A 15,700-nucleotide genomic window follows, 5' to 3' on the forward strand; every position below is an offset into this window, starting at 1 on the left:
AATGCAGTCAGATTCTGTGACAGGGCATTATGACATACAGGCATTGAACATGGTGTTCAGCAGAGAGATCAAAGGGTGGAATTCTTCAGTGTGCTGCTTTTACATTACCCAATAAGCAAGCTGGTGTGTGTGCTGTATCTTATACACAAGACTTGTAGAGAATTACAAATTCTTTGGTATTCATATATATGAATAAAGTGTAGAGTTACACCTATATTAGAACAGCCGCAGACCCCCTTTAAGACTTCTATTCACCTATCCTCAATTCAGCAAGATTAAACATTAGATTGCTAGGCCTGTGCGTGTGCTCTGAAATCCTGTCCATTCCTGTAGACTTCTTAGTATGCTTCCATATTGAAGAACAGAGCCCCAACCCAGCCTCCCCTGATTGGCTAGCTGACTTTGACAACAGCGGCAGCCAATGGCACTGCTGCTGTGTCTCAGCCAATCACAGGGGAGAATCTGATGGCTGAGGACACCTGTGAACATCGCTGGACAGTGAGGGACCTCAGGTAAGTGTAAGGGGGGCTGCTGCATACAGAAGGCTTTTCATCTTAATGCATTAAGATAAAAAACCTTCTGCGTTTACAACCACTTTAAGTTCATCTTTAAGGCCTCATGCACACAGGATGTTTTGCAAACTCCTAAAAGCTTTTCCTCCCGGCAGCAGCATTTTGGCAGAAAGGCTTGTAAAAGCGTGTAACTGGTTTAGGCGTGTTTACAGGCCTCAAGCACTTGGGCGTTTAATTTCATTGGGTGGAATAACATTTTTATCTGGCTTCTAAAATGAATCAATGCTTAAGAGCTAAATGTGCCTAGCTTTAGCAAGCGTTTAGACACGTTTACAAGCTTTTTTTTTTTTTTCTGCCAGAATGCTTCTTCTCCTGCATGCACTTGGCAGTATTAAAGTCGTTGTATAGTCAACTTTTGGACTTTAACCTACAGGAAAGCCTATAATAAGGTTTACCTGTAGGTAAAAAAAAAAAAAAAAATCTCCTAAACCTGTACGGCTTAGGAGATATTCCCCTCTCAATGCGCCACTGACTGCAGCGGCGCATGCGCACAGGGGATTCTCGGCTGAAAGTCCGGCAGACGCTGTACCCTGCTGGAAAAAAATCTCCCACGCACACGCGTGGGAGTGACGATATCGCGGCTCCAGCCACTCGGCGCCGGAGCCGTGATACCTTGAAGAAACGCAGAGCATGTCGGCTCCTTCAGCATGGATCGGGCCAGATGTCGGCACCTCGTTCTAAGGCAAGTATTTCATAATGAGCTAGTATGTGGTGCATACTAGCTCATTATGCCTTTTCCTTTGCAGGTCAGGGAAAAAAAAAAAACTTCAGCGGGTATACAACCGCTTTAAGTTTTTTGATGATTTTTTTATTTTATTTTCTCCGCCTCTAAAAACCCCTTCCACTAAATGCTGCTAAAAGCCTGTGTGCATGGACACACCGCCTAAGGGCTCAGGTACACACAGACTAAGCTGACCACTGGCCGCAAGAAAATGCAAAACACGTCAAAATCGCGTCATGATTTTTACAGTGTTTTGCGGTCAAAATGTTCCTATCCTGAATGTGATTCTTCCGCGCTCAGGATGGGGAGGTTTAACCTTCCCTAACTGCAGCATCTTCTAAACTCTTGTAAAAGCCTATGTGTACACAGGACACATTTTGTGGCGTTAAGTTTAGTATAAAAAAAAGCCAAAAGCTCCTAAACTCAAGTTTAGAAGCTTCAGGTATACATGAGCCCTAACATGTAGGGGAGTTTAGAGGCAGGAAACATATCTGATGCCCATAGGAGCAGCTGCAAAATCATAGTGTGAATAAAGCCTTAAGAAGCCTGTCGAAATTGAGCAGAAATCTTCTTTAATAAAGAAAAATGCTATGGGGAAATTGCATCCCACAAACTTGATTTTTAGTCCTTTGTGCTGTCAGGACTTGTCCTTAGCATGGTTTCGCTGAGTAAGTCTATAACGATGATAAGGTCTGGATGGGTGCATAACTAGTTCTGCACCTGCTTGAAACATATCATTAACCATGAAATGAGTGAGTTGTTGCAGTCATCTAGATCATGTTTTGGGTACTAAAGAGCTGTTGTGTATTATATGCCCTCCAGTTTCAAGAATTAATGGCAAAGTACAGCCAAAGCTTGTTTGGCTGTACTTCTCCTGTGGATCAAAGGAGTGGAGTCTGTTCTGTACTCCTGTGACTCGTTTTCAGCTGACAGTGGGCTGAAGGCTGATGCCACAAAGCCGGTCCAGGCTCGGACAAGAATGGTCGGGACCCACCCACATGCCTGGACTGGAACCCCAGCCTCTCGACGAACCACTCGCTCCCACCCCCTACACAGCCCAGCGCGCCAGTGAGCACGGGGCAGGGGGTTCAGAGCAGAGAGCCAGTGATTGACAGTCACCGGCTCTCTACTCGCAGAACTCCTAAGTACCGAGCAATCAGCAGTGTTTGATCACTCAGTTCTCAGTCTTCGAGCCGGCAGGGGACAGATGCAGCATTGAACCGATCCATGCATCGATCCTGCATCCAGCTAGGTAATAATTATATAATTTTATACAAAAACCCTGATTCCCATACTTTTTAAGTATATTTAGCAATTACAACAACTCATCATTTTAAATCTGTAACCTGTTATTTATGCTAAGGCAGGCCATAGATTGGGTACATTTATTTGATTTTGGGCCAACTATAAACATGTGGACCTCAAAAATTCTAGTTTGCAAAACCACTATGAATTGAAGGGCAACAGGACAATGGTTATGTCCATGCTTGATTGCTTTAGATTATTTGAATAGGCTGTATGTACGATTTCAATAAAGAAAAGGAAATCCATTCCAAAAAAAGTCAGTGGTAGCATTTTACAGCTTTGTGTTTTTTGATAAATAACAAAGTTACAGTAAATGAAATGTATCATCTTCTATATGTAAATGTATTCTTGAGGATTAAAAGTTTTTTTAAAGCTTTTTAAAACAGCTGCACGATTCTGGCTAAAATGAGAATTAGGATTTTTTTATTTTTTCTGCTGAGAATAAAAATCATGATTCTCGCAGCATAACCTCTTTCACATTATACAAAAAAATGGGCTAACTTTACTGTTTTTTTAATTGTATTAATTTTTTGCAGGATCTCTGCTAAAAAGTGTGTGTTTTTGTGTGTTTTTTTTTTTTTTTTTAAAGTAATTTTTTAGCAGAAAATACAGATTTTTAACATTTTAAAGTGGTTGTATAGTAATTTTTTTTTTTTTTACTTTAGCCTACAGGTAAGCCTATAATAAGGCTTACCTGTAGGTAAAAATATCTCCTAAACCTGTACGGTTTAGGAGATATTTCCCTCGCAATGAGCCGCTGACTTCCGCGGCGCATGCACACAGGGGATTCTCGGCTGAAAGTTCGGCAGACGCCAGACCTTTCCGGGAAGAAAACTCCCACGCGCGGGAGTGACGCCATCGCGGCTCCAGCCACTCACAGCGCCATGTCGGCTCCCTCGGCGTGGACCGAGTGAGAGGCCGGCGCCTCTTTCTAAGGTGAGTATTTCATAATGAGCTAATATGCGGTGCATACTAGCTCATTATAACTTTTCCCTTGCAGGTGTTAAAAAAATAAAAAATAAAAAAAGCAACAAGTGTCATAAAAAGGTTTAGTCTTTTTAAGTGGTTAAACTGCCCTCATCTACAGACCGAAGTGCATTCCTTTTGATCTAAGAAAGAAATGTTACATTGTTTATAGTCATCTCGGATGAGAAGCTTGGCAGAATGCCTGGATTTTTTTTATTTTTTGTCAGCTGTCAGAAGTGAGCAGAGAACTCTGCACTTGTTACATAGAATCGGGGAAATGCTGCTTTAAGCACTTCAGCCCCGGTAGAATTTACTCCCTAACCAGAGCACTTTTTACAATTTGGCACACTGTCACTTTAACTGCTAATTGCGCAGTCATGCAATGCTGTACACAAACAATGTGTGTCCCCCCCCCCCCCCCCCCACAAATAGAGCTTTCTTTTGATGGTTTTTGATTGCCTCTGCGATTTTTTTTATTTTATTTTTTGGTGATATAAACGGAAAAAGACCGAACATTTTGAAAAAAATAAAAAAATATTTTCTTCTTTGCTTATAAAAAAAAAAATGTAATAAACGAAATTTTAGTCATACATTTAGACCAAAATGTATTCAGTATTAATTGGTTTGCGCAAAAGTTATAGCGTCTATAAACTAGGGTAAGTTTTCTGGAATTTACGCAACTTTTAGACCCCTTTAACACCACACCGCCCATATCGTGGGCGGTAAAACGCTGATATTTTTAGCGACGTTTTACTGCTGGATTTGCGGCGCATTTCGGCCGCTAGCGGGGGGTAAAACCGCCGGCAATACGCCACAATAGCAGCGTTTTGCCGGCTGTATTACAGCGCTACCCCATTGATTTCAATGGGGAGCAGCGGTGGAGGAGCGGTAAATACACCGCTCCTTCACCGCTCCAAAGAAGCTGCTGGCAGGACTTTTTTCTGACGTCCTGCCAGCGCACCGCTGTAGTGTGAAAGCCCTCGGGGCTTTCACACTACACACAATGGTGCAGCTTCTTTCGGGCGGATTGCAGGCACTATTTCTAACGCTATAGCGCCTGCAAAATGCCCTGGTGTGAAAGGGGTCTTAGTATTACTACCTATCTCATTTCTTGAGGTGCTACAGTGGCAGGGCAGTACAACCCCCCCCCCCCCATGACTCCATTTTGGAAAGTAGACACCCCAAGAAAATTGCTGAGAGGCATGTTGAGCCCATTTTAGTTTTTTTGTCACAAGTGATTGAAAATTAACCAAAATCGCCCAAAGTTGTCACTAAGTGATATATTGCTCACACATGCCATGGTTATATGTTGAATTACACCCCAAAATACATTCTGCTGCTGCTTCTCCTGAGTACAGGGATACCACATGTGTGGGACTTCTTGGGAGCCTAGCCATGTACAGGACCCCAAAACCAATCACCACCTTCAGGATATCTAAAGGCGTAAAATGGTTACTTGCTCACTACTTATCACAGTTTTGAAGGCCATAAAATGTCAAGATAGCACCCAAATGGAATATTTTCTATTTTGCCACAAGTTGTGGGAAAATGAAAACACTTTTTTTTTTTTTTTTTGTCACTAAATTATATATTGCTCAAACATGCCATGGGCATATGTGGAATGATACCCCAAAATATATTCTGCTGCTTCTCCTGATTACGAAGATACCACATGTGATTTCACTTCCTCGCTACCTATCACAGTTTCAGAGACCGTGAAAGGCCCAGATAGCACAACCCCCCCCCCCCCCCCCCCCAAATGACCCAATTTTTCAAAGTAGACACTCCCAAGCTATCTGCTGAGAGGCATTTTGAGTATTTTGCAGATGCCGCTTTTTGAAATTAAAATTAAATTTCTCAATTTTCAAAAATAAATGAGATCTGCAGAATACTCGCCATGCCTCCTTAGCAAATACCTTGGCGTGTCTACTTCCTAAAATGGGGTGGGGGGGGGGGGGGGGGGGTTGTGCTATCTGGACATTTTGGGGCCTCCGTAACTGTGATGGGTAGTAAGGAGTAAAATCATGATTTTATGCCTTTAGAAAGCCTGAAGGCGGTGCTTGATTTTTGGGGTCCTGTACGCAGCTAGGCTCCCAAAGACTCAAACATGGTATCCCTGTACTCAAGAGAAGCAGCAGAATGTATTTTGGGGTGTAATTTCACATATAACCATGCCATGTTTGAACAATATATCATTTAATGACAACTTTGTGTAAAAAAAATAAAAATAAATAATAATAATTTTCCAGCAACTTGTGGCAAAATATAAAATATTCCACGGACTCAACATGCCTCTCATCAAATAGTTTGGGGTGTCTACTTTCCAAAATTCTGTCATTTGGGGGGTTTTGTGGCATCTTGGCATTTTTTTTTTTAAATAACTAGAAAGTGTAATTTTCCCAAAACAAATAGAGCTTTTGGTGGTATTTGATCACCTCTGCGGTTTTTATAAACAAAAATAGTGACAATTTTGAAAAAAATTCAATATTTTTTACGTTTTGCTATAATAGCCCCAAAAAATATATAAAAAAAAAAACATTTCTTAGTTTAGGCCGATACGTATTCTTCTACCTATTTTTTGTAAAAAAAAAATCGCAATTAGCGATTATTGATTGGTTTGCACAAAAGTTATACCGTTTACAAAATAGGGGATAGTTTTATAGCATTTTATTATTTTTTTTTATTTTTTTTTTTATTGTGACCGCTACATTATGGCGGACACATAGGAAATTTTTGACACATTTTTGGGACCATTGTCATTTATACAGCAATCAGTGCTATTTAAATGCACTGATTCCTATGTAAATGACACTGGCAGTGAAGGGGTTAACCACTAGGGTGCGGAGAGGAGTTAAGTGTGTCGTGTGTTTTATTTTTTATTTTTTGTTTTACTGTTGGGGGCGTGGCTTGGCATGTGACGTCACTGATCGTCTTTCCCTATAACAGGGAACAGACTATCGGTGACAGCCACACTAGGAAGTGCGAGGAGAGTTTTACACATACCTCTCCTCGTTCTTCAGCTCTATGACCTGATCGCGGGACACCAGCGGCAATCGGGTCCCGTGGCCGCGGTCACGGGCTCAGGACTGGGTTGCGACCCACGGCATGCACGCGACCCACGACTGGGCACTTAAAGAGCAATGTACCTGTACGTTGATGTGCACACCCACGCCATTCTGCCTAGCGTAAATGTGCAAGACACCTGACTGATGCTTGCATTCCTTTGTGCGTGGGGACAGGGGGGCTTTTTGTGTTTTTTAAAAGTTTTTTTATTTTGCTTTTTTATTATATATATTTTTAGATTTCTTTATTTTTATTGTTATCTCTAATAGGGAATGTAAATATCCCCTATTATAGCAATGGGTAGTGACAGGTACTTTTTTTTTTTTCAAAAAAAAATGGGGTCTATTAGACCCTAGATCTCTCCTCTGCCCTCAAAGCATCTGACCGCACCAAAATCGGTGTATTAAAATGCTTTGCCAAATCCCCAATGTCACTGTTTATATCCGGCGAAACCCAAGTCATGAAATCCTTGTAGCTTCCGGTTTCTTAGGCCATAGAGATGATTGGAACCGTTCTGGAACCACCAGCTGCACTCTCGGGTTCCCTGTTAGGATAGGAAAGCCCAAGAAAACTATGGAAGATGGGGGGAGGGGGAGGAAACGTTCCCTCCCACTGCTTATAAAAGCAGTCTAGAGGCTTGTTAGCCGCTAGTATTGCTTTTACATGAAAGCCAACCTCTGGCTGAAAATGATACCAAGATCATTCTGGTATAACTGCTCAATCAGGCAACATACCACGTTGCCGGACCTTGTTGGGCATACATTGCAATGGTGTTTTTTTTTTTTTTTTTTTTCAATGCAGCCTGTGGGCTGAACAAAAAAGACTGATCGGTGGGTATGCCCACCATTAGAATACCGCCCTTCATCCACCCACTTCTGATGATGGGCATACATGCACCATTTTCTTAACTGGTGGTGAAATCACCTCCTACAGTGCTGGAGATGCTGGTTTACAGTCGGGTCCATAAATATTGGAACATCGACACAATTCTAATATTTTTGGCTCTATACACCACCACAATGGATTTGAAATAAAACAAACTACAGACTTTCAGCTTTAATTTGAGTGTATTTACATCCAAATCAGGTGAATGGCATAGGAATTACAACAGTTTGTATAGGTGCCTCCCACTTTAAGGGACCAAAAGTAATGGGACAATTGGTTGCTCAGCTGTTCCATAGCCAGGTGTGTGTGCTATTCCCTCATTATCCCATTTACAAGGAGCACATAAAAGGTCCAGAGTTCATTTCAAGTGTGCTCTTTACATTTGGAATCTGTTGCTGTCAACTCTAAATATGGGATCCAAAGAGCTGTCACTATCAGTGAAGCAATCCATCATTAGGCTAAAAAAACAAAACAAACCCATCAGAGAGATGGCAAAAACATTAGGTGTGGCAAAAACATTAGGTGTGACCAATTCAACTGTTTGGAACATCCTTAAAAATAAAGAATGCACCAGTGAGCTCAGCAACACCAAAAGACCCAGGAAGCCCACAGAAAACTGTGGTGGATGACCGAAGAATTATTTCCCAGGTGAAGAAAACACGCTTCACAACAGTTGGCCAGATCAAGAACACTCTCCAGGAGTTAGGTGTATGTGTGTCAAAGTCAACCATCAAGACGTCTTCACCAGAGTGAATACAGAGGGTTCACCACAAGATGTAAACCATTGGTGAGTCTCAAACAGGAAGGCTAGATTAGTTTGCCAAACAACGTCTAAAAAATCCTTCACAGTTCTGGAACATCCTATGGACAGATGAGACCAAGATCAACTTGTACCAGAGTGATGAGAAGAGTATGAAGAAGGAAAGGAACTGCTCATGATCCAAACCATACCACCTCATCAGTGAAGCATGGTGATGGAAGTGTCATGGCATGGGCATGTATGGCTGCCAATGGAACTGGTTCGCTTGTATTGATGTGATTGCTGACAAAAGCAGCAGGATGAATTCTGAAGTGTTTTGGGCAATATTATCTGATCATATTCAGCAAAATGCTTCAGAACTCATTGGACGGCGCTTCACAGTGCAGATGGACAATGACCCAAAGCATACTGCAAAAGGGAAAGAAGTGGAATGTTATGCAATGGCCAAGTCAATCACCTGACCTGAATCCGATTGAGCATGCATTTCACTTGCTGAAGACAAAACTGAAGCAAAAATGCCCCAAGAACAAGCATAGATGCATGTCTATGCGTTCCATACTTCAGGTTATAATTGACTGCAAAGGATTTGCAACCAAGTATTAAAAAGTGAAAGTTTGATGGATGATGGTTAATCTATCCCATTAACTTTGTTGCTTAAAAAGTGTGAGGCACATATATAAACTGTTGTAATTCCTACACCATTCACCTGATTTGGATGTAAATACCCTCAAATTAAAGCTGAAAGTCTACAGTTGAAGCCCATCTTGTTTGTTTTATTTTAAATTAATTGTGGTGTATAGAGCCACAAAGATTAGTATTGTGTTGATGCCCCAATATTTATGGACCTGACTGTTTCATGGGAGCAAACGCTGTTGCTGTCAAGATAAATAAATCAGTCCTGCAGCTGAATGGCGTACCTGCTAAGCAAATGATGGTGAACAATAAAACAAAGTAACATTACAGCATAACATTAAGACTTAGACTCCATTCACACAGGGGCAACTTTGACTCGCCCCTAGTCTCCTCAAGTCGCGCTATATGTAAAAATCAATGTAAGTGAATGAGAGCCGTCTTAATGCACACTACTGAAGTCGCTCCGACTTCAGAAAAGGTTCCTGTACTACTTCAATCCAACTTCTAGGCGACTTGTACCCATTGATTTCAATGGAAGTCGCCCCTAAGTCGGATCTCCAATTAATATTGAAGCGATAATGTCGCGCCTCTCACAGAATAATCGACTCTTGAGGGGGGAACTCCACGCCAAATTTTAAATAAAAAAACTGTATGGGTTCCCCCTCCAGGAGCATACCAGGCCCTTAGGTCTGGTATGGGTTTTAAGGGGAACCCCCCTGCGCCGAAAAAACGGCGTGGGAGTCCCCCAAAATCCATACCAGACCCGTATCCGAGCATGCAGCCTGGCCGGTCAGGAAAGGGGGTGGGGATGAGCGAGCCCCGCCCCCCGAACCGTACCAGGCCGCATGCCCTCAACATGGGGGGGCGCCCTGCAGCCCCCCCCACCCCAAAGCACCTTGTCCCCATGTTGAGGACAAGGGCCTCTTCCCGACAACCCTGACCCTGCCCTTTAATAAGGGGGCCCCCAGATCCCGGCCCCCCCACCCTATGTGAATGAGTATGGGGTACATCGTACCCCTACCCATTCACCTGGGGAAAAAGTGTAAAAAAAAAAAAACACAACACAGATTTTTAAAGTAATTTACTAATCGGCTCCGGGGGTCTTCTTCTGACTTCGGGGATCTTCTTCCGACTTCTCCGCTCTGTTCGGCCTCTTCTCCCAATCTGCAGCTACGTCTCTTCTGTTGGCTCCTCCTCTGTCTTCTTACAGCTTTTACTAGCGGAGGAGCCTGGTCTCCTCTGTCTTTCTTCCCTCTTCTTTCTTCTTCCGATGTTGACATGACGCTCTCTTCCGCTGTAATGATTTGTGCGACGTGCACGGTGACTTATGTAGGTATGGGATGTGGTCACCGGGTGATGTCACATGCTGTCCCCGCCCCTTATGTCAGTCCCAGCATGCCCCGGGAACTGCCATCATAAGGGGTGGGGTCACTGTGTGACATCACCCGGTGACCAAGCCCCATACCTACGCACTTCGCACACTGCATTTCAGCGGGAGAGAGAGTGTCTTGTCAACATTGGAAGAAGAGAAGGGAGAAAAAGGACAGAGGAGACCGGGCTCTTCTGCTAGTAGAAGAGCTGGAAGAAGATGCCCCTTACTCATTCACATAGGGTGGGGGGCCGGGATCTGGGGACCCCCTTATTAAAGGGGGCTCCCAGATTCTGATAAGCCCCCTGCCCGCAGACCCTGATAACCAACGGCCAGTCTGGAAGAGGCCCTTGTCCTCAACATGGGGGCAAGGTGCTTTGGGGTGGGGGGACCCTTTATTAAAACCTTTATTAGGTTGTGTGTGTATATGTGTGTGTGTGTGTGTATATATTATGGGGGTACTTGAGGCTATAAAAACCTGACGGTGAAACTAATCACCTTACTGGCTAATTAGTGTCACTGGTGACCCTGTCGATCAAGGGGTTAAACCTTTATTAGTGGGGGTTTAAGGGGGTAACCTAGACCTAACAGGGGCTACTACTAACTGCCTTAACACTTATTGAAGTCAGAAATCACACCTATTCAGTGATCAGTGAAAAATCTGATAACTGCAATTGGTGACAGTGACAACCTGCATGGGGGGGTACAGGTACACCCATTTGCCCAGGCGTGCCGTTCTGCCGATGTACATCTGCATACAGCGGTCAGGAAGTGGTTAAGATGGGGGGGGGGGGGGGGTTAGAATTGCGATTTTGATTCTTTAGCGATTAATCGTGCATCTCTACTTTTTCAATTAAATATTTCTATACAATATTTTATATTTTCAGTTTTTTATGATTTTAATGATATAACCAAGAAGTAAACAGTTTTTATACATATTTAATTTACCCAAGACCATTATAATTTAACCGCTTCGTGCCCGCCCTATAGCCGAAAGACAGCTACAGAGCGGACGCTAACTACCTGTTTACTTCCGCAATGCGCGCTCACGTGAGCGCGCATCGGGGAAGTTCTGTGCTGGCCGTGTCCCTCGGACACAGCCAGTCACAGATCGCTGTAAACGCCCAATCACAGCGGCCGTTTACAGTGTGATCGGCGTGTTCAATGAGAGATTATCTCATATGTAAACATATGAGATCATCTCTCAGCGCCGCTCTCCCTCCTCACACAGACAGCGTGTGAGAAGGGAGAGATCAACGGCTGCAGCGGCTGTAAGTTAGAAAAAAAAAAAAAGGAAAAAAAAAGTGGCATCCTCGCCCCAGTGACATCTGTTGTCAGTGCCACGTATCAGTGCCATTTGTCATCAGTGCCACCTGTCAGTGTCACATGTCATTAATGCCACTTATCAGTGCCATCTCATCAGTGCTATCTGTCACCGGTGCCACCTGTCGTCGGTGCCACCTGTCGTCGGTGCCACCTGTCGTCGGTGCCACCTGTCGTCGGTGCCACCTGTCGTCGGTGCCACCTGTCGTCGGTGCCACCTGTCGTCGGTGCCACGTGTCAGTGCCATCTGTCGTCGGTGCCACGTGTCGGTGCCACGTGTCAGTGCCATCTGTCGTCGGTGCCACGTGTCGGTGCCATCTGTCGTCGGTGCCACGTGTCGGTGCCATCTGTCGTCGGTGCCACGTGTCAGTGCCATCTGTCGTCGGTGCCACGTGTCATTGTCCTGGTGCTCCAGGGCCTTCAAATGTGTAATAGGTAGTCAACAAGTTAGATGTGTAATTTATGCTCCTAGAACATGTGACGGCGCTCTCTGCATGTTGGGCCTCTCTATGTGGCCAGGCTGTGAAAGTCCCAAACATGTGGTATTGTAATACTCAGGAGTAGCAGAATTTTTTTGGGGGTGTCATTTGTGGTATACACATGCCACGTGAGAGAAATAACCTATTACAATGACAATTGTGTGGGAAAAAAAATAAAAAATTTTGCAAAGAATTGTGGGAAAATGACAACATCAAAAAGCTCACCATGCCTCTTACTAAATACCTTGGAATGTCTACTTTCCAAAAAGGGGTCATTTGGGGGGTATTTGTACTTTCCTGACTTGTTCAGGTCACAAGAAGTGAGATAGGCCACCAGTACATCAGATGAGATCAATTTTGTGCGATTCGCACCACAGCTTGTAGACTCTCTAACTTTCACAAAGACCAAATAATATCCACTAATTTGGGTTATTTTTACCAAAGATATGTAGCAGTATAAATTGTGGGCAAAATTTATGAAGAAAAATTAATAATTTGCATAATTTGGGTGCAGTGTTGCATGACTGAGTAATTGTCATTCAAAGTGTGAGAGCACCGAAAGCTGAAAATTGGTCTGGGCAGGAAGGGTGTTTAAGTGCCCAGTAGGCAAGTGGTTAAAGTTATCTAGCTTTTATATACAGTTGATCCACATGGATGTGGACTGCTGTACTTGCCAAAGGATTTGTAATTCAGTGAAGCCAGTCTGGTTATCCATGCATTTCTGCCAGACCGCAAAGCCCGGTCCTTGACTGCTGCAGCACAGCTTGGTCGGGAAACACTGGCCTGTTTGGGCCATATAGGGACAGCAGCAGACATTCTCAGCAACCAATCAGGTTCTGCTTAATGCATTCTCCACACTCTTCCAGTACAGGGGATTACAAGCTGATCATGTACTTTAGTTGCATTTAAAAAGTGCGTACGTTTTTTTTTTTTTTTTTTTTTTTTTTTTTTTTTTTTTTTTTGGATTTAAATCTGCACAAATTTTGGTATTTTTTATTATCCTGTTTAGCATGTAAAGTGTGTGTGTGTGTTCCTGTTTTTTTTTTTTTTTTTTTATATATAATCATTCTGCTTTTTACAGATGTATGAAAATAATGAGCAATATACAAATAACACAGGTTTTTTTTTTTTTTTTCTTTTCTTTTCTTTTCTTTTTATTATTTTTTGACGGAAGCTTTAATATTTAAAATGTTTGACACATTTTAAATTTTGTGCGGTGTTGCTCCGTTTATTGCTTAAATGCATATGTATTGCAGCCGGTATGTAGTAAAACGTTTAGAAATGTTTTGTATACCACCAGCAGTTTCCCTGTTAGTCATTCATACAAATGTACATAATCTAGTTTATTGCACTGATGGAGACGGACTTGTGGTTATATTTATCTGTATCTAGCATTTCATCTGTCTGACTTTTTTTTTTTTTTTTCCCCCCTTCTCTGTTCTTGCTCTAACAGGCCAAGCTATTGTGGATCTCAGTCAGATGATTCTCAGCCTGGTTATCACATGCTCTGCCATGAAGCACAGAGAACATTAACAACATTATTTAAATTTTGAAATAATTAGAGGCGGAAAATGGAGAGTGCAAACTCTGTTCTCCAATTGCACAAGCCCATTATGGAACTCTGTTACGTCAGATTCTATCTTCCTTCGGGTAATGTCAGGGGATTCACGTACAAACGCTGTGTAACTCGAGACAAGGCTGGAGCATGCTTTGATAACTGCATTCGAGTCAGGGAGGAGACGGAGCAGGCACAGCACAAAGATCCACCTTATGGAAGCTTTTCGGAGGCCTTAAAGAAAATTACAACAAGGGACCTGCTCACAGAGCTGTACAAGCTCACGGCTGCCAAAGACAAATTGCTGACTGATCTCCTCCACACCATCCACAACCCAGGGCTTAAAATGGGAAATCAGGACGGCAAATTTCATGACCTGCCTGGAGCATCCCATTTTTTAGAGGACTCTTCTGTTCCTACTGATTTCCATGAGTCATTAACAGCCTCTGTGGAAAAAAAGACTTCAACTAAAGGTAAAAAAGGGAGGAGGTTCAGCCGAAGAAAAGAGAGCATAGAGGACTTTGTGAACAAGAAAATGAAGTGGAAGGGGGCCCCGGAGACGGGAATGGCACAAGGCAGAGAGAGAACACCATCTATAAGAATTTCCTTGGCAGGTTCCATGGATGACTTGTTACGCCCAAGACTTAAGTCTCTAGAAAACAAGTGCAGCTATGCTGCAAGTCTTTCAGTGAAAAATTCTCATGGTAAATGCAGTGAAAGTTCGGGGATGCTTAGTGTGGAGTCAGCAACAGGCAGTTCCCAGTCATTGTATGACAATGATGTATTTAGTGATTTAAATTTGCATCCACAGAATGGCAGTCCTATGGGGGACCTCCAGGGTGTCCTCAGAATTATGCAGGAACAACAAAATGAGCCTGTAGTTCCAGAACATTTATCAAAAAGGCATTCTATGGAACAGGATGGGAGTGATCAGTCTTCTAGTAGTAAAGACGTTAGGACTGTTGTAGCTAAAGTGCAGACCATCAGTCCTTGTGTGCAGAAGGTGGTAACCACATACAGCTTCTCAGAGGATTCACTTAAAGATGATGCAGATGAAAATGTCACAGCTGTCCTGTCTGTACCGCCAAATGAGTTTGTTCCCAAAGCAGATGTTCTTACACTGCCTGAGCCCATTGAGCTGCCCACAGTGGGTGAATCGGCCTGTGAAAAAAAAACGGATGTGAATGCCATGGCTGATCAGGAGGTTGGCCAGTTGAATGGTTTTGTTAACAAAAAGCTCCTTAAAGTTCTTAAAAGTGACAGTTTGGAGGAAACAGAATATTGGTTGGGGCAGCTGGATCGCAAAGGAGGTCATGGCCATATCGGTCCCAGTCTGATGAAACAAATAAGTTCACTGGAATCCCTGAGTTTGCCCACAGTGACTCATCGGAATGGTAGAATTGAGAAATGCACAAGCTCTGATGCAGACGGTGATCTGCCTAGTCACTCCTCATTAAATAATAAAGAGATGTCTTCTGGTCCTTCGTCTTTTTCACCCCAGCTGCGGAGCCCCCAACTTCACCACAGGATTTTCCCCTTGTCAGTAAAGCGTTCCCATGAAGATCCAGGCACTTGGGGAAGGGAAATGCATTGGGCCCTGCCACGTGACTTTGATAAAGAGTCCTCAGTAGAGGGTAAAATCAGAGCATCTAGCCTTTCTAACCTGGCTTCTGACGCATGTGGTAATGGGCACAAGAAAAGGGAGAAAGGAAAAATCTCCTTGCATCCAAGTACTCCGTTTTCAGGTTAGTCTATCCTGTTCTATCCTTGTGGGTAGCAGAACTATAGTGGCGGTACTGTGGCTCTGTTCATTAACACTGATTTGAGCAATTGGTGTGGTGGGAAGAGTTTATAGAACCTATGAAACTGTTATGTTAAACTCAAAATAGGTTAATGTTTTTTTTTCTGATTATAGTATTTAGGACAATTTACAGTAACTTTCAACTTGGTCATGCATAAACATTTTTTTAGGCCGTATTTAATAAGGTGCAAAGTGGGTGGGAAAATATGGATCTGAGATTGGTAAAATTTTTATTCTAGAAGTGAAGTAAGCTAGCCAAACCTTTCAC

The 15,700-nt window shown here is 43.1% G+C and overlaps 1 protein-coding gene across 3 annotated transcripts in view; it reads left to right on the forward strand.

The window, feature by feature from the left end:
• Window positions 1-15,700, forward strand: part of FMN1 (formin 1) — a 549,096-nt gene that overhangs the window by 87,869 nt on the left and 445,527 nt on the right. For all 3 annotated transcript variants that reach the window (XM_077464743.1, XM_077464745.1, XM_077464744.1), the window contains exon 2: window positions 13,530-15,376. In XM_077464743.1, coding sequence (XP_077320869.1) covers window positions 13,648-15,376 — 1,729 coding nt within the window. In that variant the 5' untranslated portion in view covers window positions 13,530-13,647. The remainder of the gene's footprint in view (window positions 1-13,529; window positions 15,377-15,700) is intronic.

Source organism: Lithobates pipiens, unplaced genomic scaffold, assembly GCF_037356315.1.
Source record: "Lithobates pipiens isolate NorthernLeopardFrog02 unplaced genomic scaffold, aLitPip1_a1.2 Scaffold_30, whole genome shotgun sequence".
NCBI lineage: Eukaryota > Metazoa > Chordata > Amphibia > Anura > Ranidae > Lithobates > Lithobates pipiens.